At 35.6% G+C, this 22,722-nt stretch overlaps 1 protein-coding gene across 1 annotated transcript in view; it reads right to left on the bottom strand.

Annotated features, from left to right (window-relative positions):
* Positions 1–1,116: 1,116 nt before the first annotated feature.
* C4H6orf89 (chromosome 4 C6orf89 homolog) overlaps positions 1,117–22,722 on the bottom strand; it is a 37,163-nt gene continuing 15,557 nt past the window's right edge. Inside the window, exons 4-8 of the mRNA XM_074311089.1 lie at positions 7,120–7,274; positions 6,856–6,995; positions 5,756–5,885; positions 3,303–3,426; positions 1,117–1,313 (exon numbers count right to left, since the gene is read on the bottom strand). Coding sequence (XP_074167190.1) covers positions 1,219–1,313; positions 3,303–3,426; positions 5,756–5,885; positions 6,856–6,995; positions 7,120–7,274 — 644 coding nt within the window. The 3' untranslated portion in view covers positions 1,117–1,218. The remainder of the gene's footprint in view (positions 1,314–3,302; positions 3,427–5,755; positions 5,886–6,855; positions 6,996–7,119; positions 7,275–22,722) is intronic.

The raw sequence follows: 22,722 nt of genomic DNA on the forward strand, positions 1-22,722 counted from the left end.
CATACTGTTGGTGCTGAATGACAGCATTTCAAAACAATTTTTACTAGACTCAAATGCCCAACCAAAGCACACAGTTTATAAGACTGAAAAAAGCAACAACCCACCTTATTTCTCAATAAAACTGCAGCCTCACACCCCACCACGTCAGCCAACAATCCATGTCCTGAGTTCCTCCCCTAACCACACTATGACATCAGCTTGACACATCTGTAAAACATCTTTCACAGAAGAAATTCAAATCCTAAAGATCAAGGCCAAGGAGGAGACTGCTTCCCAGGCTGGCTTACTTTAGCAATACTCCTCCCCTCTCCCCCCCAAGACTTTTTGGGAAAGCAAAACAGAATCCCTTGACACGGGTGGGATCATGAGATGTGTTACTTAGAAAACAAAGATTAAAAAAAAAAAAAAAAACCTAAACTGGAGAATATGAACAACTTGGGAGACTATTACCCCTAGAAACTGCCTGATCAAATTACCACCAGGCTCCAGTCAGTATGAAATCCCTAAGGTCTCTAGAAAAGATAATGGGAAAGAAATACACTTCCTAAGTGTGCTGAAAAAAAGTGGTTGCTCAAAGTTTATCTTACTAATAACATGGGCTACTCTATAACCAGTAATAGTTGGGTAACAATGAAACCATTCCTCAAGGATCTTCTACTATAGATCTGCAAAATATGGAAGCCTAAACAAAGTCTCAGGAGAGAAGGACCTAAAAATGCTTGGGCACTCAGGAAGACAGTTTTGCAATTCCTGTGTCAAAAAGCTGAAAGTGGTAAACTTAAGAGTTAGCAAGAAGGGCAGAATCTATTCCCCCTTCTCAGTGGAATTGTGGTGGGTCTCAGCTGCAAGATATCAGATCAAACAGATGCCATATTTTTTTGAGTGTTCCCTCTTTTCTTGAGAATTTTCCAAGGTGTCAAGACAATATTTGAAGCCCATCAGGAACACAGACTTTAGTCTAAGCAACCTATGGGAAAGTGAATTCTTCACAGTCTATCTATAGAATGAGTATGACTATTATCATACACAAGGCTACAATGAGCACATCAACTAGCTGAATCACAGAATCACACATGCAAAGGGAAAACTACTAAGTAACCAACCCCTGAAAAGAAATTTCTTTGTTTCGGTCTTTTTTTATTTCCCGCCCCGCCCACCCAATCAACCTGATCTTCTCTTCAGCTCTACCAGGTTCTCCTGGGACAGAATCCTGTTTCTCTACATTTCTGAGTTGGTGGTTCCGTCACAGATCACCAAGGGCTCTGTTCCTCTTGGTCCAACACTTATCTTCCAATGATCCACGCTGGCATAGCCTTTGGGAGCAAACGAACAACAGGGGAATCATTTTTATTTGGTGGTGCAAAGACAGGTACATTATCAAAAACTAAAAAAGTCAGTAGTAAACTGAATGATGCTCCAGCACATTATATGATATCGCTTCTAATGGTCTATAAGTCTATTTTGATGTAAATAAGCAGAGCACATAAAGGAAATTATTTGCTAACCCTTTTATCACTACCTCTTATAGTTGCTTGTGGCACTGTGCAGAGCCCTGAATTTCCTGTCAGAATTTACAAAGTAGGATGAGCTGATATGGGAGGTAGCATCTTTTGTCTCAAACGAGACCTTTAAGAAAAATTCAGGTAACCATTTCTCAGATAGAATGTAGAAAGACCAACCTTTTCAGGTAATAAATTGGATTGGATGGCCTCTAGGTCTATAAGATTCTGATTCTGGATCCTAGGTTCAAATTTCAGCTGTGACAATAACAAGTTTGTGATTTGGGGCAAGGTTATTTAACTTCTCTGGAACTTAATGAATAGGGGGGTTAAAATCTGCACTCTTCCCATATCATAAGTTTGTGAAACATAGTATTCTCTAAATATATATACATATATATGTATAATAATACTAATCTGCTATTGTATGTTTTCAAGTTTAAGAAACCTTTGATACTAAATTACTTAATTATAATTAATCCATGTAAAGTGTAAACTAATACAGCAGCAATTTGAGAGAGGCCTGCTTAAAGCAATCAGGATTTATAATCATAGGATTTATAAATGGAAAAACATTTGAGATCTACTTCTAACTCATACCCTCATTTTAACACATCTCACATTTTACATGTGAGAAACTGAGGCCTAGAGAGGTAAAAAGATATATATCTTTTATACATATACATATATATATGTATGTATGTATATCTATATATCGATATACATATGTATATATGTGTGTGTGTGTGTATATATATATATATATATATATATATCTTTTATAAGGTATATATCTTTAACTTTTCTTTCTGGGCACCACTTTGAGGGCTCATGAATTTGGGAAACATTCTCTTTATGAGGTATAATAATTTTTGAAGTGCTATGGATTTTCAGAACATAAAAATAGTGCATTCAAATTTATTCAGGTAAAAATTTAATATTGCTAAACATCATTTTCAATGTAAAGAAAATAAGTTTAAAAATTTGAAATCTGTTTAGGTTCTTTCTACAATAATTCTTGCTTATTTCTACCATACCTATGCCATTTTCCCCCCACTAGAGATTCTTAAACCAGTTCAAATCAATGCTCATACTGTGTGCTGCTATAGTTATGGTTTAATTTTTAATCTAAAATGTAATTTAAAATTTTTAAATTTAAATTAAAAATCTAAAAATAAAATTTAGAATTTGATTTAGTTTTGTATATTCTAAATCTTTCCTGACTGATTGGAAATATGACAAGACAGGATAATGTGAAAGATAAATTTCTCCTCAATCCTATAAACAAAATCAGTGTCTCAAGAATTAAAAGTTAAAATGGAACTTGAGATATCCAAACAAATACAGTGTGTATCATACAGCTTCCTCCTGAAGACCTCAAGTAAAGAGAAGAATCCCACCAACAAAAAGACAATAAAAATCCAAAAGAACAAAAAAGACTATATAACAACAGGGTCACTCAACAGTGTGACTAGCATTGGGTGCTTTAGACATCTGAATTGCATTTATTTTTGTAATGAGTGTCTTCACAAAAAAAGTTCCATCTCTTTCCTCTTCCTTTCTCCTTCCCAAACCAATAAAACTCATTAAAAAAAAAAAAAAAAACTGATTTAGGGGAATGGAAGCACAATGACCTATCATAGCAAATACATACACACCACAGACACACACACACACACACACACACACACACACACACACGTATCCTCTCAGCACAAAATATGCTCCTTCTCCAAATAATTTTAAGCAAAACTGCCTTAAAGAGGAAGGAAGGAAGGTTCTCTGAGAGAGCTCCATACATACCAATGTCCCCTGGCTCCAGCTGCATCACCACAGTATTACAGTGCTTTCTGCACTCAGTAGGAGGAGTGAGGTACATGATGCCCTCACCACTGCCGATGACAAATAGGTCGTGCACTGCACGCATCTGCACAGAGAGAGAAAAACAAGGGGGTTATAAAGTCCATTGGCCAACTTGAATGCTAGCATTAACTGCTCGATTAAGAGCTGGGCACTGAAAATGAAAGATAAAATGCTTCTACTTTAGGACTCCTTATAAGCTAATTTATAACTTCAGAGAAAGAGGAAGCCTTACAGTAAGGGGAAAAAAAAAAAAAAAAGCTTGGGAATTGGTAGAGATCTGGGTTTGAATTCTGGCTAACATTTAATAGCTTTGCAATCACGAATAAGTCCCTTAATCTCTATGAGCTTCAGTTTCCTCATGGAAATTGAGAATAAAAATCCTTGCTCTCTGAGTTATCATACTAACTATATAACCTGAGTCTCAGCTTCAGAATCTGTAAAACAAGGAATATTTTATACTATCTAACCCGTAAATATTATTGTGAAAAGAGCACTGACTCTAGTGTCATAGGATTGGGTTCCAATCCTACTTCTGATATTCACTAACTATGTGAACCTGCATGGATCTCAGTTTCCTCTGTAAAATGACAGAAAGCTCCTGAGGTTGGACTAGCTAACCTGAAGTCCCATACAACTCTAGATTTATAAGCCACAAATATGCATCACTATCGAAATATAACCAATTATCACTACAATGGAGCCTCACCTCCTCAACTCCTACTCTTTTGGATATTTAGAGCAACAAGAGAGGAGCCCTTGATCTGTAGTTCCTACCCATTATCCCCTCTCCACAGCCATGAGCCTCAGCTCCTGCCCAGGTTACCACCACCACCACCCCCCCCTTACACTAAAGCTCACTGCTACAAACCAGGCCAGAAAATCCCATTCCTACTGCTGTTGCCAGGGCAACACATTCAGAACAATGGGTACAATGATAGCAGCAGGACTGAAGCTAGCAGTGGTCAGGGACAGGAAGTCATCTGGGAGCAGGGCTGGCACCAGAGCTCAGGGCAATAGGGAACCTTTAGATAAGAAGTACATGGGACAAGAGCTGGGCAAAAGGCCAGGATAGGGAACAGGAATTAAATTTTTTGCCTTGTGGGCCAATTTTAAAAATTATTTGGTAATTTAATAGACAAGATTCTATAATAACTGAGTGGAATGTGATGAAGGCCCTCTATCTTACAGAGATCTTGCAGTCAGGTTTCTCAGCATCCTTATACAACAGGTTGATGTGACTAACCCTAATTTTCAAGTAAGAAAAATGAGGTAAAAAAAGTTGGTCATCCAGAAATACAGGGTAATTATGGAGGTGAATTTATTATGTTCAGGGCTCTAAGTTCCATCCTCTACCAGCATAATGGACTCTTAAAGCCCTGACAAGAACTTAGCATCACCATTTACTGGACTTTCTAGGACAACATATTTTCATGAGCTTTTAAACTTGTCACATGGTGAATAAAGTGAGCACCTTATCCACAATAATTTCTCCCTTCAATAATGGCTACAAAAGATGGGCTAGAAGGAGGTCTTGGTGGTTTGGGAGCACTGCTATTTCCAAGACTGTTGAGTCAGGGTCCTAATTATATCTCCCTTAGCCAAGGGTGGGGAATTTAAGGAGAAATGGTGGTCAAAGTTGTTGTGGTTTGAGCTGTCTGGACATGCTGCTTTTAATCTCTCCCTTGGGAGTGCTTTGCTGCTCCAGTTAGATTGCCCTTGCCTGTCCTGTGTGTAGCAGCTGATAGAATGGCTACTCTTATAAGAATTAACAGGGGTGGAGGAATATCAAGCACACTGGAGACAAGTGGAAAATATTTTTAGGCAGAGTGCACATAGCAAGTGTGTCTTTGTACCTACTATGTGTATCATCAGCCCTGATGATGTAACAGGCACAGGACCTAAGGAAAAAAGTTTTACCTCTAAGATTCTCCAAGAAACCACACTTTAACGCTGTTGCAAGGTGGGCAGAAGGAAAAAAATGTCCTGATTCACATATGTAGCTCTTCCATGTTAAATGAACTCAAATGAGTAGAAAATGACCAAACAGGAAATGTCAACAAGAACGTAATCCTCAGAAAATGTTAGTAGAATCTACATAAATAAAACCCAATTAATGGCAAAGAACCATCCTCATTTTCCCAATATATAAAAGAGACTTTCATAATTCTCAAAGATTATGCCCTGTTTCAAAAAATCCCTAGTTTCTTTCAAGCCTTTCTACATAAGGCTTCTCTTCATCTCCCAGGTAATGGTCTCCTCTCCAAAAATGACTTTCTATTTTTCTCTGACAAGAAGAGTAAACTCCTTAGGGGGAAGGTCACTTTGCATTTTTTTCTTTGTATTTTCTGGCACATTGTAGACCATTAACAAATGCTTATTGTTCGACTTCTCACCTTACTCCCTAGTACAGGTGGTTGGTGGGCAACAAAGCAGCTTTTCAAGGAGACATCTTTGGGAAATGGCAAGGAACTGAACACAGGAAAAAGCTGATGTAGAATGTTTGTTCTATTCAGAGGTTTGCTCCTATGAAATAGTAGACAGAAAAAAAAGATCATACTGGGGAAAGTGGAACTTTTGCCATGTTCTAGAGAACAAAATAAGGAAGGAATAATATAGTGTGCAGTGGATGGAAAAATAACAGGGCTTATCTTTGACATCTGTTCCATTAAAAATAACTTAAATAAATTATTTAACAAACCTAACACAAAAGCATTCCATAACCACAATTTGTACAAGAGAGTGGGATGTTGACTAAGCCCAGCTAAAATAACATGAAGAAAGTAGCAAAAAATAACTTATTCATCTCGTGTTGGAAAACAAACAGAAGTGGCCAGGAGGGGGAAAAAGGAAAGAAGAAAAAAGGGAAAGATAGGGGGATTGAGGGGAAAGATACTAAAGAAAGAATAAGGAAGAAGAAGGAGAAAAGGGCTACCCCAATGCACAGATAATGCAAACTTGTCTCTTCTTTCTAACCCTCTTTTTTTAGTGCAATACAGGGAAGGAAGAGAAAATGAATTTAAATCAGCTTGCTAAATGAAGTCCTTGCATAATTGAGGATGAAAACTGTAATTCTTGCTTTGGAGAAACATAAGACAGGAAGAGGAAGAGCAAATTACCAGCAAATTTCATAAAAATAAGTGGGGACAAAAAGCCCTTTCTTCTGAAGATATTTTCACCTTTTTTTTTTTTTTTTTTTTTTTTTTTTTTGATATTTTCACTCTTGAAGAAAATGGGCTTCCCATTCCCTTACACCAAGGAAGAAACAAAATCCCAAAGGCAAGCACCATTGTCTCTATTTTTTTTGTTAATTTTTGCACTTAATCTGAGCTCCACATAATGTACAAACTGAAAATTGCTTCATATCACACCTTTTTCTGTTCATCAACTCTAATCATTATATTTTTAAACTCTGCTTGCAAATATCATGCACTTCTTTTATGCTCCTTCCCAGCATCCAGGCTCAGAGCGCAACCCACTCATTCTTGAGACTCACCAAGGGAAACTAAAAGGGAAACGCTGATGAGGGAAACAATTCCACCACCGGGCTAATATTCCTTCTGAGATCCCTTCTGTCAATTCTGGGTACTGGCACTGAAAAAGCTGAAGATTCTTGGATGACAGAGACTGTCCAGTCTTAGGCAAAACAAAAATAAAGCAAAACACAAGACAAAAGCCATTATTGGTCGTTGCTGGGAAGCCTTGGGGACTTCCTTAGTTTTGCCTAATTAATCATCAAAAGAACCAGGTTTCTTTTTACCTTGATCAGCAGAGGTTGGAGTTTCTCAAATTGGGAGGGTAATTGTGACAACAGTGGTACCACTTGGAGGCCTGTAATCAATGCACAGCCAGTGCAGTTAGGAGGAATGGTGGAGTTGTTCGGGTTGCAGTCTGTTTTCCACCAGTCATCACATTCTAGGTAAGGCAGGGAGAGGGAAGAAAACAAATACAAAAAGATCAACACCTAGTAAAGTCCAAAGTTTCATAAACGAAAGCCAAATATACAAATGCAAATATCTGTGTAAAAGCCAATGACATGAATCAGGGGTGCTGGCCACAAAGCAGGTGTCACTGGCATGTGGCATTTCCATTATATGATGACTCTACAAATTTCTCAGCCTACAAAATGGGAAAGTGAAAGGACATACCTCCATGTGAGTATGCATAGGAAAAAAAGATTATGATAAAAGAAGGCATGAAATAAGAGAAAGCTGGAGAGAAAAGAGATTTGATTCACTAAAACTTTGTGAGGATAGAACCTCTGTGTAAAGTGAAGAGTACTAATACACTTGGCTAGATAATAAGCCAGTTCACTGACAACTAGCAAATCATACTTTTAAACTACTATTTCTCAATTCAGACTAAAATCCATCATTTCTTCAGCTCATCAGCCCAGACTAGGTCAGAAATGCTGAGAAAATACTCAAAATTTGATGAAAGTAATCACTTGTCTAACAACATTTCTTTAATAATCACCAAAGTCCCTTGCTCTGAAGTTCTATGCCTTTCCAAGACAATTCATCTGACTTAGCAAAGGCCTTATTAGTATTTTTTCCTCCTAACATCAGACAGTTTTGTTTATCATGTTCTATTATTTTATGTTTTTGTTCCATTCTGGGGTTCCTTGGTGTTCTCTGAAGAATGATATTGTGTTAAAATGTAATTCAGGTCCAAAATCTTTCAAAACATGGTCTCATTAAAACTCAAGGAAACAGAGAACATTAAGCCCAAAAGATAACTGATATGTCAAATCTGGGTGATTAATTCCATTCTTAATTAGCTTGTTTTTAGCCTGCTATTCTCACCTCCAAAATATTTTCTGGAGTCTAAACCTAAAGACAGCAAATACTTTTTTCCTTTTTCTTCCTTTTACAATGAATATCTGTTAAAGTCACAATTAAATGTGGCTTTTAAACAGCTCTGCTAGAACATCCTAGTTGTCGTGAGGATAGTATCTATTATCCTCCTGTGTCTTTCCAGCATGTCCTTACCTGCAGGCAGAAGTCTTCTGCTCATTACCTTTATAGTGACAATATCTTCTCTACATTAAATAGCCTTTTCCCCTACTACCAGAAATGTCTAACAACTTCCTTTAAGGGCCAAAACTTGAGGGAGATGATTGCTGTCCAATCAAAGCAGATGTCAAAAATGCCTAGAAATGGTAATCTTGCCTGTTTTCTCTCTCCACCACACCTTTGTTCATATTATGTGTTATGCATGGAATAGGATGGCTGGGCCCTACTACACATTTGAAATGTTTCCCTTCCTTTAGAGCACAGTTTAACTATCACTTCCTCAAGGAAGAACCACTGTACCTGATACTTCCAGCTAGAAATTAATTCTACTTCCAATCTCACAGAATTTGGACTTCTGCTTTGTCCTTAATTCTTTGGGGTTTTTTTTTTAAACTTATTTATGTGCATATTTTATCTCTTCTATTAGAAAGTAAACTGAATAAGGGTGAGGACTATGGCTTATTTATCTTTGTATTCCCTCAACAGAGGCTTGCTGGATGATAAATGTGGAAATAGGTTTAGAAGAATTGCACATATTTAATCTATATTGGATTACTTGCTATCTAGGAGAGGGGTTGGGGGGGGAATGTGGGAGAAAAATTTGGAGTACAAGATTTTGCAAGAGTGAATGAGGAAAACTAAATTTGCATGTATTTTGAAAAATAAAAAGCTACGATTATTCTGAAAAAATGAATCACAAAAGAAAAATAAAAAGGCTTGCTGGGTATATTACATAGAGTTAATCACATAATCTAGGACCAAGTCATTGCTCTAATATAAACAACAAAAAATGATGATGCTAGCAATTTTTTGATAACTACTATGTGCCAACTACTAGGGGAGCTAGGTAGAACATTGAGCCTGAAGTCTTCTTTTGAGTTCAAAGTTGGACATTTACTTGCTATTTAAAAGATCCTGAGTAAATCACTTCAAAGTTTACCTCCTTTTTCTCATCTGTAAAATGAACTAGAGAAGTATATGGCAAACAATTCCAGTATCTGACAAGAAAAAACTAAAGAAGTCACAAAGAGTCAGACAAGACAAAAATAACAACTATGTGACAGACATTGTGCTAGGCACTTTACAAATTTTATTTCATTTAATCTTCACAATCCTGGAAGATAGGGGCTTTTAGTATTCTTATTTTCCAGATGAAGAAACTGAGTCAAAGAGAAGTTGGGATTACACAGCTGGTCTCAGGTCTTCCAACTCTAGGCCTGGTGTTCTAATCATTGCACTAACAGCTACCAATCTGGCTATGTGGTCCTGAGCAAGTTTTTTATTTTAGAAAATGTGACACCTTGCCTTGGAAGAGTGAGTTCCTTTGCCAGAAAATATCAATTAAATGGCAGATCAAATTGCTTTCCGTTTTCTGTCAGTGCTTGGCTCACAGTAAGCAGACACTTAACAAGTGTGGACCTAAATTCCAAATAATGTTCTGATCTCTATGCCAGGCCAAAGATGAAAGTGTATGTCATTTTTCTTGAATTTTCCAACATGTCTATTTCAATGATTTCTTGTAAAAATAAAAAGAACATTTGAAAGGCATACACACACACACACACACACACACACACACACACACACACACACATATATATGTATATGTATATATATATATATTGATGATGTCATATACTGCCTGATGATCTCCTTTGGACATCAAGAAAATTGGGTTTTGTCCTAACTCTGCTACTATTAGTCTCTGGGCCTGAGTTCTTTATAAAATAAAAGGGCTATGCAGAGTGATCTTTAAGGGCTCTAATATCCATTTTAAATCAAATATAAATGGCTTGCTATTACTAAACAGCTTTTTTACCCATGTTCATCTTCCTCCATTTCTCTTCTCTCCTTTTCCATCATTCTTTCTAGCTTCAGTTCTTTCCAACAGCCTTTTCTTACTTCTACCTCCCTACTGCTGTCCTTAAGTTTTTTCCTCTTTTATTCTCTTTGTTGCTCTTTCTTCACCTTCTCTCCTTCCTTTACCACATGACCTGCTTTTCTTATCTTACTTGGTGGTGTCCTCCTCCTAGTTCAATTCTAATAGACTAAAACATTTGTAAGTGGTCTTGTTACTTCAACTCTCTCCCTCTTCAATTCATTCTCTATACAGGTGCCAACATGATTTTCTTTAACACAAGTCTGATCACATCACATTTCCTACTTAATAAAATCTAGTAGTTTTCTACAGGATCAAATCTAATTTAGCATTTAAAGCCTTTTATAACCTTATCCCTATCTAACTTTCTTTCCAGACATTCATTATTCTCTTTCCTCTTACTACAGAGTTCTGTTAAGCTGGTGATCTTGTTTCTCATTTAGGCATTCTCATTTTTTCTTTTGTGTGCCTTTTGTATGGCTTGTCACCCAGGCCCAGACTTTTTCTCTAAATCTCCTTTCCTCCAAAGTCTGCTCAAGTACCACATGAGGCCCTTCCTGATCTCCAAACTTCTAACACCCTCCCTTTCAAAGTTGCCCTGTATTTTTATTCTGTATACATTCTACATTTATGTATATACAAATAAATCAAAACACTGGACATGGAGTCAGGACAACCTAAGTTCAAATCCTACCTCAGGCACTTACAAGCTGTGTGATCTTCTCTTAGGCTGCCTCATCTATAAAATGGGAACAATAGTATCTACCTTATAGGGTTCTGAGGATCAAATGCAATAATATATGCAAAGTGATCTACAGATTTTAAAGCACTATAAAAATGTTTTTATGTACATGTCACTTCTAATAGAAACAGAATTCTTTTAGGGAAGGCATTATTTCATTTATACCTATCTCCAGCTCTAATATCTCCTGACATACAGTAAATACTGATAAATGTTGGTTGTTTGACTAATTCATTTCTCAAACCCTTGTTTTTCATTCTAGCATGTCTTAAATTTTCCTCTTCTTTTTGGTGGAGTTGTACTGACAGTATGGAACAGGAAGATGAGTCCAAATCCCACTTCTCATTACCTAATAGCTGTGTGATTCTGAACAAACTTTATGTGCCTCATATAATAATAGTCTAGAAATAATCTACTAAATCAAAAGTTGTGATTTTCATTTGTGAAGGGAATTCCCACACTGGAAATTTCCTCCATGCTAAGTATCACATCTCAATTTAATTACCACCCCTTACATATTTTTTTGATTTTCTTTTTTTTCTTTTTTTTTTCTGAGGCTGGGGTTAAGTGACTTGCCCAGGGTCACACAGCTAGGAAGTGTTAAGTGTCTGAGACCAGATTTGAACTTGGGTCCTCCTGAATTCAAGGCTGGTGCTCTATCCACTGCGCCACCTAGCTGCCCCTTATTTTTTTTATTTTAATTTTTTTTTTCTTCTATTGCTACCACCTAGTGGTAAGAATTATAAACTATAGCATGACAAGAAAAAGGTTAATCTCAATTTAACTTAAATGATTCACAGTTTAGTTTTTTAAAAATGATAAACTATTCCACATCACTTAATACGTATAAGATTTGACTACTTCATTTATGTGATTTTTTTTGTAGTCAAGGAATCAAAAAGTTACAAGTACCTTTTCCTTTAAGTCTCAGAAAAGTTTATAAACAGAATGTTATTTTAGATTTAAAACTCAAAAAAGGTATTATGCAGATAAGGTGGCCTTGGGGATTTGTCAACCAAGTGCCTAGTTTGAAGCTAATTATCATCTGCAGCATTATCCAAATGATAATGCACAAATAAAACCAATTGCCAGTTTCCTCCAACTCCAAACGCCACAAATAAGTTCCTACTAGAAAACACAGACCAGACCTGAATGGGCAGGTTTATCAAGAGCTATGAGAAAGAACATACAGAAAGGACATCTAAGTCAACACTGTGGGTACAGAGATCTCTGATTTGCACCATCCTGAACAAAAAGTCCACCATATCTCAATAATAACTTGCTTTGTGGCTCAGAGACAAGTACTTAAATGAGAACACCAGTTTCAAGCTTTGGTGTTGGTTTGCAAATTTCTAACTCAAGGGAGAGGAAGGAATCACCTAACACCTGATGAAGCTTCTTTGTTGTTTCTACCCAAAATATGTCTGCTCATTTGTTCTCTTTTCCCGTCTCAGTATTAGTTTGGCAGCAGTCAACATCTTGCTTCAGAGGCATAGCTCTTCGCCAAACCACATGATCTTGTTTTGACAGTGGATCCCATTGTGCTGCATTAAAGGAATGACTCTCCCAAAGCAGCTGGGCCAAGGTTTCATTTACCCCGACAAACATTTTCAACAGCTTTGCAGTTCTAAATGCCTGATAAATTAGACCAGAATAACAAACAGATAAATTAATTATTCAAAAATCATTTTTGTTTTCATCAGCTCCAGGGAGAATACAAGAATGGATAAAATGCACACTACCAAAAAAAAGGAATTAAAACTATATAACTAAGAAAGTAAGCATGTAGTAATTTTAAATAGCTCACATTTATACATTTAAATAGAACAAAGCATTAACAACTCTAAAGTAGAAAGCACCCTGTGAAATATATAAGACCAAGAGCCATTTTTGGTCAAAGGACATGAAAAAGTTGAGGTTATCACATAGCTAGGGAAAAAAGCAAGCTATACATAAGAATCACAGTTTCATGGGCAACCTTCTCTGAAACTACTAACTGAGATTTGTCAAGTTTATAATTTTTAAATTGGGGAAAAAAGGATTGAAAATTAAACAAATATATAAAAGACTGTTCCTAATTAATAGGAGAAATACAAAATAATTGAGCTTTTATTCACCCCTAGCAAACTGATAAAGATGAGAAAAAACAAATTATTAATACTGGAGGGGTTACAGGAAAGAAAGGTGTAGTATATTACAACTGTGAATTGTTTTAATTATTCTGTAAAGCAGTTTGGAACTATGTTTAAAAAGTGACTAAAATTGACCACAATATCCCCTAAACTAATCTTTATTTAGTGCTATACCAATCAAACTCCCAAGAAACTATTTTACTGAACTAAAAAAAAAAAAATAAAACAAAATTCATCTGGAAGAACAAAAGGTCAAGAATTTCAAAGGAATTAACGAAGAGAAAAGCAAATGAAGGTGGCCTAGCTGTACTAGATCTAAAACTATATTATAAAGCACTGGTCATCAAAAACCATTTGGTATTGGCTAACAAATATAGGTTCACAGAACAAAATAGTCAATGACTATAACAATTTAGTATTTGACAAACCCAAAGGCCCCACCTTTGGGGACAGGAATTCACTATTTGACAAAAACTGGTGGGAAAAATTGGAAACTAGTATGGCAGAAAGTAGGCACAGACCTACATCTAACAGTGTATACCAAGATCAGGTCAAAATGGGTTCATGATCTAGATGTAAAGAATGATACTATAAACAAATTAGAAGAACATAGAATAGTTTACCTCTCCGATATGTGGAGGAGAAAGGAATTTGTGACCAAAGAACCACTAAAGATCATTATTGAATCATAAAATAGATAATTTTGACTATATTAAGTTAAAAAGTTTTTGTACAAACAAAAGTAATGCAGACAAGATTAGAGGGAAACAATAAACTGGGAAAACATTTTTACATACAAAGGATCTGATAAAGGCCTCATTTCTAAAATATATAGAGAACTGACTCAAATTTATTAATAGTTCAAGTCATTCTCCAATTGATAAATGGTCAAAGGATATGAACAATTTTCAGATGAAAAAATTGAAACTATTTGTAGCCACATGCAAAGGTGCTCAAAATCACTAGATTAGAGAAATGCAAATTAGACAACTCTGAGATATCATTACACACCTGTCAAATTGGCTAAAATGACAGGGAAAGATGATGATGAATGTTGGAGGAGATGTGAGAAAACCAGGACACTAATAATACATTGTTGATGGAACTGTGAATGGATGCAACCATTCTGAAGAGTAATTTGGAACGATGCTCAAAAGTTATCAAACTGTGCATACCCTTTGATCCAGCAGTGTTTCTACTGGGCTTATATCCCAAAGAGATTTTAAAGAAGGAAAAGGGACCCACATGTGCAAAATGTTTGTGGCAGCCCTTTTTGTAGTGGCCAGAAACTGGAAAATGAATGGATGCCCATCAATTGGAGAATGGCTGAATAAGTTATAGTATTTGAATATCATGGAATATTATTGTTCTTCAAGAAATGACCAGCAGGATGATTTCAGAGAGACCTGGAGAGACTTACATGAACTGATGTTGAGTGAAATGAGCAAAACCAGGAGATCATCATACATGGAAAACAAAATTACACGATGATCAATTCTGATGGATGTGGCTCTCTTCAACAATGAGACGATTCAAACCAGTTCCACTAGTGCAGTGATGAAGAGAGCCATCTACACCCAGGGAGAGAACCATGGGAACAAAGTATGCATAGACTACAACATAGCATTATCACTCTCTCTGTTATTTGCTTGCATTGTTTTCTTAGTTGTTTTTTTTCTTCCTTTGGATTTTTTTTTTTTTGTGCAACAAGATAACTGTATAAAGACGTATACATATATATTGGATCTAACATGTATTGAAATGCCTGCCAGCTAGGGGAGGGGATGGGAGTAAGGAGGGGAAAATTTAGAACAAAAGGTTATGCAAGGGTCAATGTTGGAAAAATTACCCAAGCATATTTTGTAAATAAAAAGTTTTAATTTAAAAAAAAAGTGACTAAAATTTCCAGACCTCTAACCCAGAAATCACTGTTAAGCATAAACATGAAGGAAGTGAAAAGTAGAAAAGTACCACATATATCAACATATTTATAGCAGCATTTTTTTGGAGGGGGTAAAAGCAAGAATTGAAATCAAGTGAGATGGCCATAGACATTAAGGACAAGCTGGGTACATAAATATAACATTATAATTGTGCCTTAAGATATTCTGAATGTAAAGACTACAGAAAGTATTTTAATTTTGTTGTTTGTTTTGTAGTAGTATATGATGATCCCCAACCCAAGTATTTAGTCTGGATCAGCCCTAGACTCATTAAAGAACCATGACTACTTCAAAAAGTTATGGCTATCTCCTCACTCTTGGGAGTTTTAGAAAAACAATGGTACATTAGACTAGATGACAATTCTTCCAAATATTCCCCAAATGTCCTCGTTTAGTGACCTGCTAAAAATCCTAAGGCTTCTTACTGCACTGTAGAAAATTCTCATATCTCTAGCATCTTCTAGCCCTTTTTCAGGAAAGCAGTACAATCCAAGAGTCCTGTACCTAATCTTCAAAATGCACTATTCCCATGTATTCTCCTTTAACTCAAGTGCTTCCATACACGATATATTCTAATTTCTTTCAGAGGCATTCAGAATTCAGAAAAAATAATGAGTTTTGAAATACATGTTGGGAAATGCCAAGGGGAAAACACTACAATAGTCTAGGGAAAATAAGAAGCCATTTCAGATCAAAAGGACCCTATTTCACTACTGAGAATTAGTTCTACACAGGTGGGTAGGGACTTATACTCACTTAATCATATCCAGAAAAAAGGTTTAGATTCAATTGAAATCGACCCACAGGGGCAAAGCACAAGGTGAGACTTAATACCAAGAACTAGAACTTCTTTGTAGACTATAGTTTGAGGCCACCGTAATTCAGTATCTCAAATTTAATCCTACTTGTTATTATGATCCAAGTTTTCTCTCAACCAAAAGGATTTCTTCCTAATGTAAGAAATTTCTTAAATTATTCAGGAAGATTTCTCTTTTTTTCCCATATACTACGCACACATGCTTTAGTTAATTAAAAGAGCCATTTTCACCAACCAGTTCAAAGTCATTTCTACACCAAGAATGGGTAAGGACTCACTTCTAGCCTTTGAAGTAAATTTTAAAATTTGTATTCTTCAAAAAGCACTTTCCTATTAGCAACAAGAAATCAAGCAATTCTAGGTGTTTCACTGATTATGAAACATAGCTCTTATTTCTGATACTTTATAAAGATGTTCCAACTTATCAACTGCAAAACCAAGTTGTGGTCCTATATTCCAAAATCTCACCAGGATAAGGAATTCATTTTTACTGTCAGTAAGGAATTTTTAGAAAGTCCCAAGGCCAGACACAGGCCAAAATAAAATTTTAGAAATGAAACCATTCTTCTCTACACACACCTGATTTGGATAAAAGTAAAAGATAGAGATAGGATCTTGGGGCTCAATAACTATGTCTCAGGCAGCTGAAAAGAATTCATTGGGGTTGGCTGATGATGTACAACAACCATGGGGTTGGCTGATGATGTACAACAACCAATCTTCTAGGATTTCAGGTTAACAGGACAAGACACATGCAGAATAATTTAATGACATACATCTAGAAAGCAAAAGCTTTTGTTATAGAATAAAATATTCTGAGGATATAAGAGGTCAGGGAGGTAAGAATGAAATGTCATTTGCATCTTTATTGCTCAATGTTAGGAGGCCATAGACAGAAAGCTAAATCCTATAGGGAGAAAGACAGAAAATATTTTTTTCTTTTTTTTATTATATATATATATATATTTTTTATAATATTATCCCTTGTATTCATTTTTCCAAATTACCCCCCCTCCCTCTATTCCCTCCCCCCGACGACAGGCAATCCCATACATTTTACATGTGTTACAATATAGTCTAGGTACAATACATGTGTGTGAATATCATTTTCTTGTTGCACAATAAACATTAGAATCCGAAAGTACATGTAACCTGGGCAGACAGGTATTAGTGCTAACAATTTACATTCCCCTCCCAGTGTTTCTTCTCTGGGTGTAGCTACCTCTGTCCATCATTGATCAACTGGAAGTGAGTTGGATCTTCTTTATGTTGAAGATTTCCACTTCCATCAGAATACATCCTCATACAGTATTGTTGTTGAAGTGTACAGTGATCTTCTGGTTCTGCTCATTTCACTCAGCATCAGTTGATTTAAGTCTCTCCAGGCCTCTCTATATTCCTCCTGCTGGTCATTTCTTACCGAGCAATAATATTCCATAACCTTCATATACCACAATTTACCCAACCATTCTCCAACTGATGGACATCCATTCAGAAAGACAGAAAATATTGTGAATCATGTTTAACCCAAACTAATACATCTAAAAGAATCCACAGCCAGTTTCAAAAAAAACAAAAAAAAAAAAACACCTTCATAAAGAGAACTTGGAGATGGGAAGAGCTAAAATGATGAAGAGTTGATAGGACGTGGCCAGAAGTCTTCCTGGCTTCTCCCATTAGATCAAGCTTCTGAAGGGATTTTGGAGCAAGAGTCCACAAACATTCAGAGTGTAATAATTTTCCAGCTCAAGATATCTTGGAAGGACTTCAGGAAAGGTCTGTCTCAATTGGGCAAGGGGAAATGCAGCCCAGAGCAAGTAAAGGGAAGGGAGGCCCAGTGCTAGGAATCTAACAGAAGACTCTTAAGTCAAAAATACAGCAGTATTGGCTATTCTTGTCCTGGTTCAGAAGACCAGTCGATTAGCAGACCACCTGTGAGATCTCCAATGCAATTACAGAAGGCAAATTGTCAAGTCCTTGAACTCTAGCTTGACAGGTTCTCGGCCAGGTTACTCAGCGCAGAGGGGAAGCCTGCAGCACCAGCACCAGCACAGTTAAATGAGAAGTTTCTGTCACCCTTCCAGAGGAAGCTCAGGACAATCAGGAGATTGTCCTAGAAACAGATCTAAACCTTTAAAAATGAGCAAGAAAAAAAAAAAGCAAAAAGAGTTCTGACCATTGAGAGCTATTATGGAGAAAGAGAAGATCAGAACATGAACCCAGAAGAGTATAGCAAGGCAATATGCCTTCAGATGACACCTCAAAGGGGATATGAAGTGGTCTCCTGTTCAAAAGGCTCTCTTGGAAGACTTCACAAAGAATTTTTAAAAAGAAAAGAAATATGGGGGAAATGAGAGCTTTACAGGAAGAGTTATTAAAAGTTTTGGGGGAAAAGCCAAAAGATTGGAAAAGGAAGTACAGAAATTGAAGAAAACTCCTTAAAAAAAAAATTGGCGACATGGGGAAAAAATAACAAAGAAAACAACCTCTTAAAAAGTAAATTTGGCGAAATGGAGAAAAAAAAAAAACTCCTTAAAAAACAGAACTGGCAATGTGGGGGGAAAAAAATCACTGAACAAAACAACTCCTTTAAAAGTATAATTGGCCACATGCAAAAAGAAGCAAAAAAGCTAATTGAAAAAAATAATTCATCAAAAATTAGAATTGGATTGCTCAGTAATGAACAGAAGCAGCTACACCCAGGGAAAGAACACTGGGAAATAAGTATGGACCACAACATAGCATTTACACTCTCTGTTATTGTTTGCTTCCATTTTTGTTTTTCTTGCCAGGTTATTTTTACCTTCTTTCTAAATCCAATTTTTCTTGTATAGCAAGATAACTGTATAAATATATATACATATATTGTACTTAACATGTATGGGACTATCTGCCATCTAGGGGAAAGGGTGGAGGGAAGAAGGAGAAAAGCTTGAACAAGTTTATGCAAGGGTCAATGTTGAAAAATTACCCATGCATATGTTTTGTCAATAAAAAGCTACAATAATAAAAAAATTAGAATTGGACAAATGGAAGTGAATGACCCAATGAGACATCAAGAATTAGTCAAAAAAAATTTCTTAAATGAAAATAGGAGAAAATGTAAAATACCTCATTGGAAAAACAGACACAATCTAAGAATTTTTGGCCTACCTGAAAGCCAAGATGAAAAAAAAAACAAGCTTGGATAACAACTTTCAAAAAAATCATCAAGGAAAACTGCCCTGATAGCCTAAAGCCAGAGGATAAAATAATTATCGAAAGAATCCACCAATCACCTCCTGAAAAGAGATCCCAAAATGAAAGCTCCAAGGAATATTGTAGCTAAATTCCAGAATTACCATATCAAGGAGAAAATACTGCAAGCAGCCAGAAATAAATAATTCAAATATCAAGGAGCCATAATCAAGATTACCAAAGCCTTAGCAATTTTCACATTAAAGGATTGAAGGGCCTAGAATATGATATTCAATGAAATAAGGGATTTTCAATTATTTCTAGTGAAAAGACCAGAACTGAACAGAAAATATGATCTCCAAGACTCAAGAGAAGCATGAAAAGGTAAATAGAAGGAAAAAAAAAACCTTTTTTTTTTTAAAGATTAATTAAAATATTTATATTCCTACATGGGAAGATAATGTGTAACTTTTGAGAATTGTATAGTTGTCAGGTCAGTTAGATGGGGTATACTTAGAGAGGGTAGGTATAAGTTTGACTTTTTTTTTTTTAATTAATTTTATAATTATACATTTTTTTGACAGTACATATGCATGAGTAATTTTTTTATAACATTATCCCTTGTATTTATTTTTCCAGATTTTCCCCTCCCTCCCTCTACTCCCTCCCCTAGATGACAGGCAATCCCATACATTTTGCATGTGTTACAGTATAATCTAGATATAATATATGTGTGTAAATCCAATTTTCTTGTGGCACGTTAAATATTGGATTCCGAGAGGGTAGGTATAAGTTGACTTTAATGTGATGATATAAAAGGGAGGTAAAATGGGGTAAATTACATCACATGAAGAGGCACAAAAATATTACAGTTGAGGGAAACAAGGGAGAGGATAAGCATTATTTGAACCTTACTTTTACCAAATTTGGCTCAAAGAGGGAATAACATACATCCTTAGTTATTATAGAAATTTCTCTCATATATATGGAAATAGGAGGCAAAAGGAAAAGGGGAAGCTAATAGAAGGGAGGGAAGAAAGAAAGAACAACTTTCCAACACATGACACACCATTTCCTACACACGATAAATATAAAAAATGTCTGAGATGAGGTGAAACTCCCTACTTTTTTTTTGGTTTCTGTGGAATGTAAGAAACCTGTATTTCAAGTGGCCTCCCTTCAATCATTTGGGGTTTATGTCTGTTTTATAAATCACATGGATGAAGAGCAAGATTTTACAAACTGCTTTGCTTTAAGAAGCATCAAATTTGAGCAACAACAAAAAAAAGAGCAATAATCTCCCTTATTTTCAGAAGCTTACAAAGACATTATAATCTTCAGTAACCCAAAACAGTTGATTTGTTTCTCAGAGACTCTTTCAACACTTTAAATACAACCTTTCCAGAATTAACAGAATAGTTTCCAATAGATAAAGGCTTATACATATGAAACCTTGCTATTATAATGCCTGTGTTGGCTATTGGGTTTCCATATCCTACAGAGTTGTACATATACAGTGATATGTTTAATGTTACTGCTCTTTACTTATTATGCATGCTACCAACATATTTTCTGCATATAGAAAGAAGAGTTAAGAATCTTTTCTGAAATTTATAAATAGATTCAGGAAATCCTTAGAGAATGAATAAATTACAAACCAGTTTCTGACCAAGACCTGGATTCTAGCTAAATCTCTCCTTTCCTACAAATTCAGCTTTTCAGTCCACCTGCTTTTTTTCTTACTCTAGTACCTTTGGAAATATTTCTTCTTTAAATTCTTAAGTATATATTTATTATACTCCAAACTGCAGACTGAGTGTGATGTCAAGGATTAGTTATGATCAACAAAAGTTACTGAGAATTAAGGAACAGTGATCTGATGGGAAAAAATTGAAATCTTAAAAAAAAAAAAGTCCCTTGTTTGTTTCTTAGGTACTGACAGTGAACAAAATAGTCATCTTGTAGCATTTCATTTTCTCTTGTTTCCATCCTCAATGCCTCAATGCCTAGCATGTAATAATTGAAACTTAGTAAGATTAGATGCAGGAAACATGATTTAGAGGTACACCTGGCATTTCATCATTTCTCATAATCATCAGCAACCATTACCTAGGGTCCAATGAGTACATTTTATGGTAAAGAGGAGAGAGGTAAATGATTAGTTACTAGGATTTAGACTTTGTCCTTTGTATATACAAGTCATATTCAGATACCTATTTTTCCTACAGCTATCATTCTAATAATACATTTGTTTGAAAGACTATTCTATTTTCTTATAATGTTTAATGTTAAGATCACTCAATTTTACCTGCCCCTTTTCTCCTATACTCAAATTTACTTGTCCCTTTTCGGCTATAGACTCACCATTGTCAGAATCTCCTGATACCTACTTTCCTTTTATGAGAGTTCTTATTTACCCTGACATGAATATGCTTTCTCTATTTTCTTTCAAAGAACTATTCAAAATACTAACTTAATTGTGTTTATTATTTTCTAGAATTATTTCACAAAATAATGCACAGTATTTAGGAAGTCACAAACATATATTTACAAGTTAAAACAGCATTTTTAATTGAATCAATCAAAATAATCAAATCAAGCTATATTCAGGGCTGGTAATTACTGGGCTCTACTTCTACATCAACAACCGACTGCCCCACAAGAATTCAGACTCAACATGTTCAAAATGTTGCGTTATCTTTCCCCCAAAGTCTAATCTCTCTTCTTTATTTTTCTGTCTCTGTAAATAGCCCTACCAATGCTTTAAATCCCAATCAGTTGCCAAGTTCTACTGCCACAATTCTTCTCACTTCTGTTCCCTTTTCTCTACTTAGCCACCATCCTAGTTCAGGCCCCAAACAGCAAAGTCTTGCCTACACTACTGTAAGAGCCTCCTAACTGATCTCCCTCCTTCAAGCCTCTCCCTCTCCAAGCCAGAATTCTGACAGAATGAAATTCTTAAGTACAGACCTGCTCAAAAGGATTCAAAGGTTCCTGTAGTCTCCATGATAAGCTATAAACGCCTTTGTTTGCCATTTAAAATCCTCCCTAGTTTGGCTCTAGCCCATCTTTTCAGTCTTGTAACACAAGACTCCCTTTCCCAAATTACAGCTTAACTGATGTTACTCATAGGCAATATTCTATATCTGAGACCAACCTGAGCTTCAGTTTTCTCTCCTGTAAAAACTCACACTGCCTATATACAAGGTTGTTGAAAGCACCTGAAAAATTTAAAAGCTGCAGAAATATGAATTGTTATTATAATTTATCTTATTTTCAAGAAAAATTTCATAAATCATCTTCTTTAAATAAAGTTAAAGAGCCACTAGGTGGCGCAATGGACATATTGGTCATGAAGTTATTTTTTATCATCAGTAAATATTTGATTTATATAAGCTAGTATAGTAGCTTGAATATAGCAAGTACTTTAAAAAAGTTTATTCTCTCTCATAGATACGTTGTCACCAATAACATGTTTCTTAAATTCAACTTGTTGGCAAACCTTTATTTAAAAAAATAATCATTAGTCCTATACTAAGAGATCCCTAAGATGTATAAGTCTAAGAGAAATTGGACAAAATAAATATATACCAAGTAAAGTCTACAAAGTACAAATCCTACATGGACAAGAATTGTCACAGGACAAAGTACACTAAAT

Source organism: Sminthopsis crassicaudata, chromosome 4 (assembly GCF_048593235.1).
Source record: "Sminthopsis crassicaudata isolate SCR6 chromosome 4, ASM4859323v1, whole genome shotgun sequence".
In the NCBI taxonomy this organism is placed as follows: Eukaryota; Metazoa; Chordata; class Mammalia; order Dasyuromorphia; family Dasyuridae; genus Sminthopsis; species Sminthopsis crassicaudata.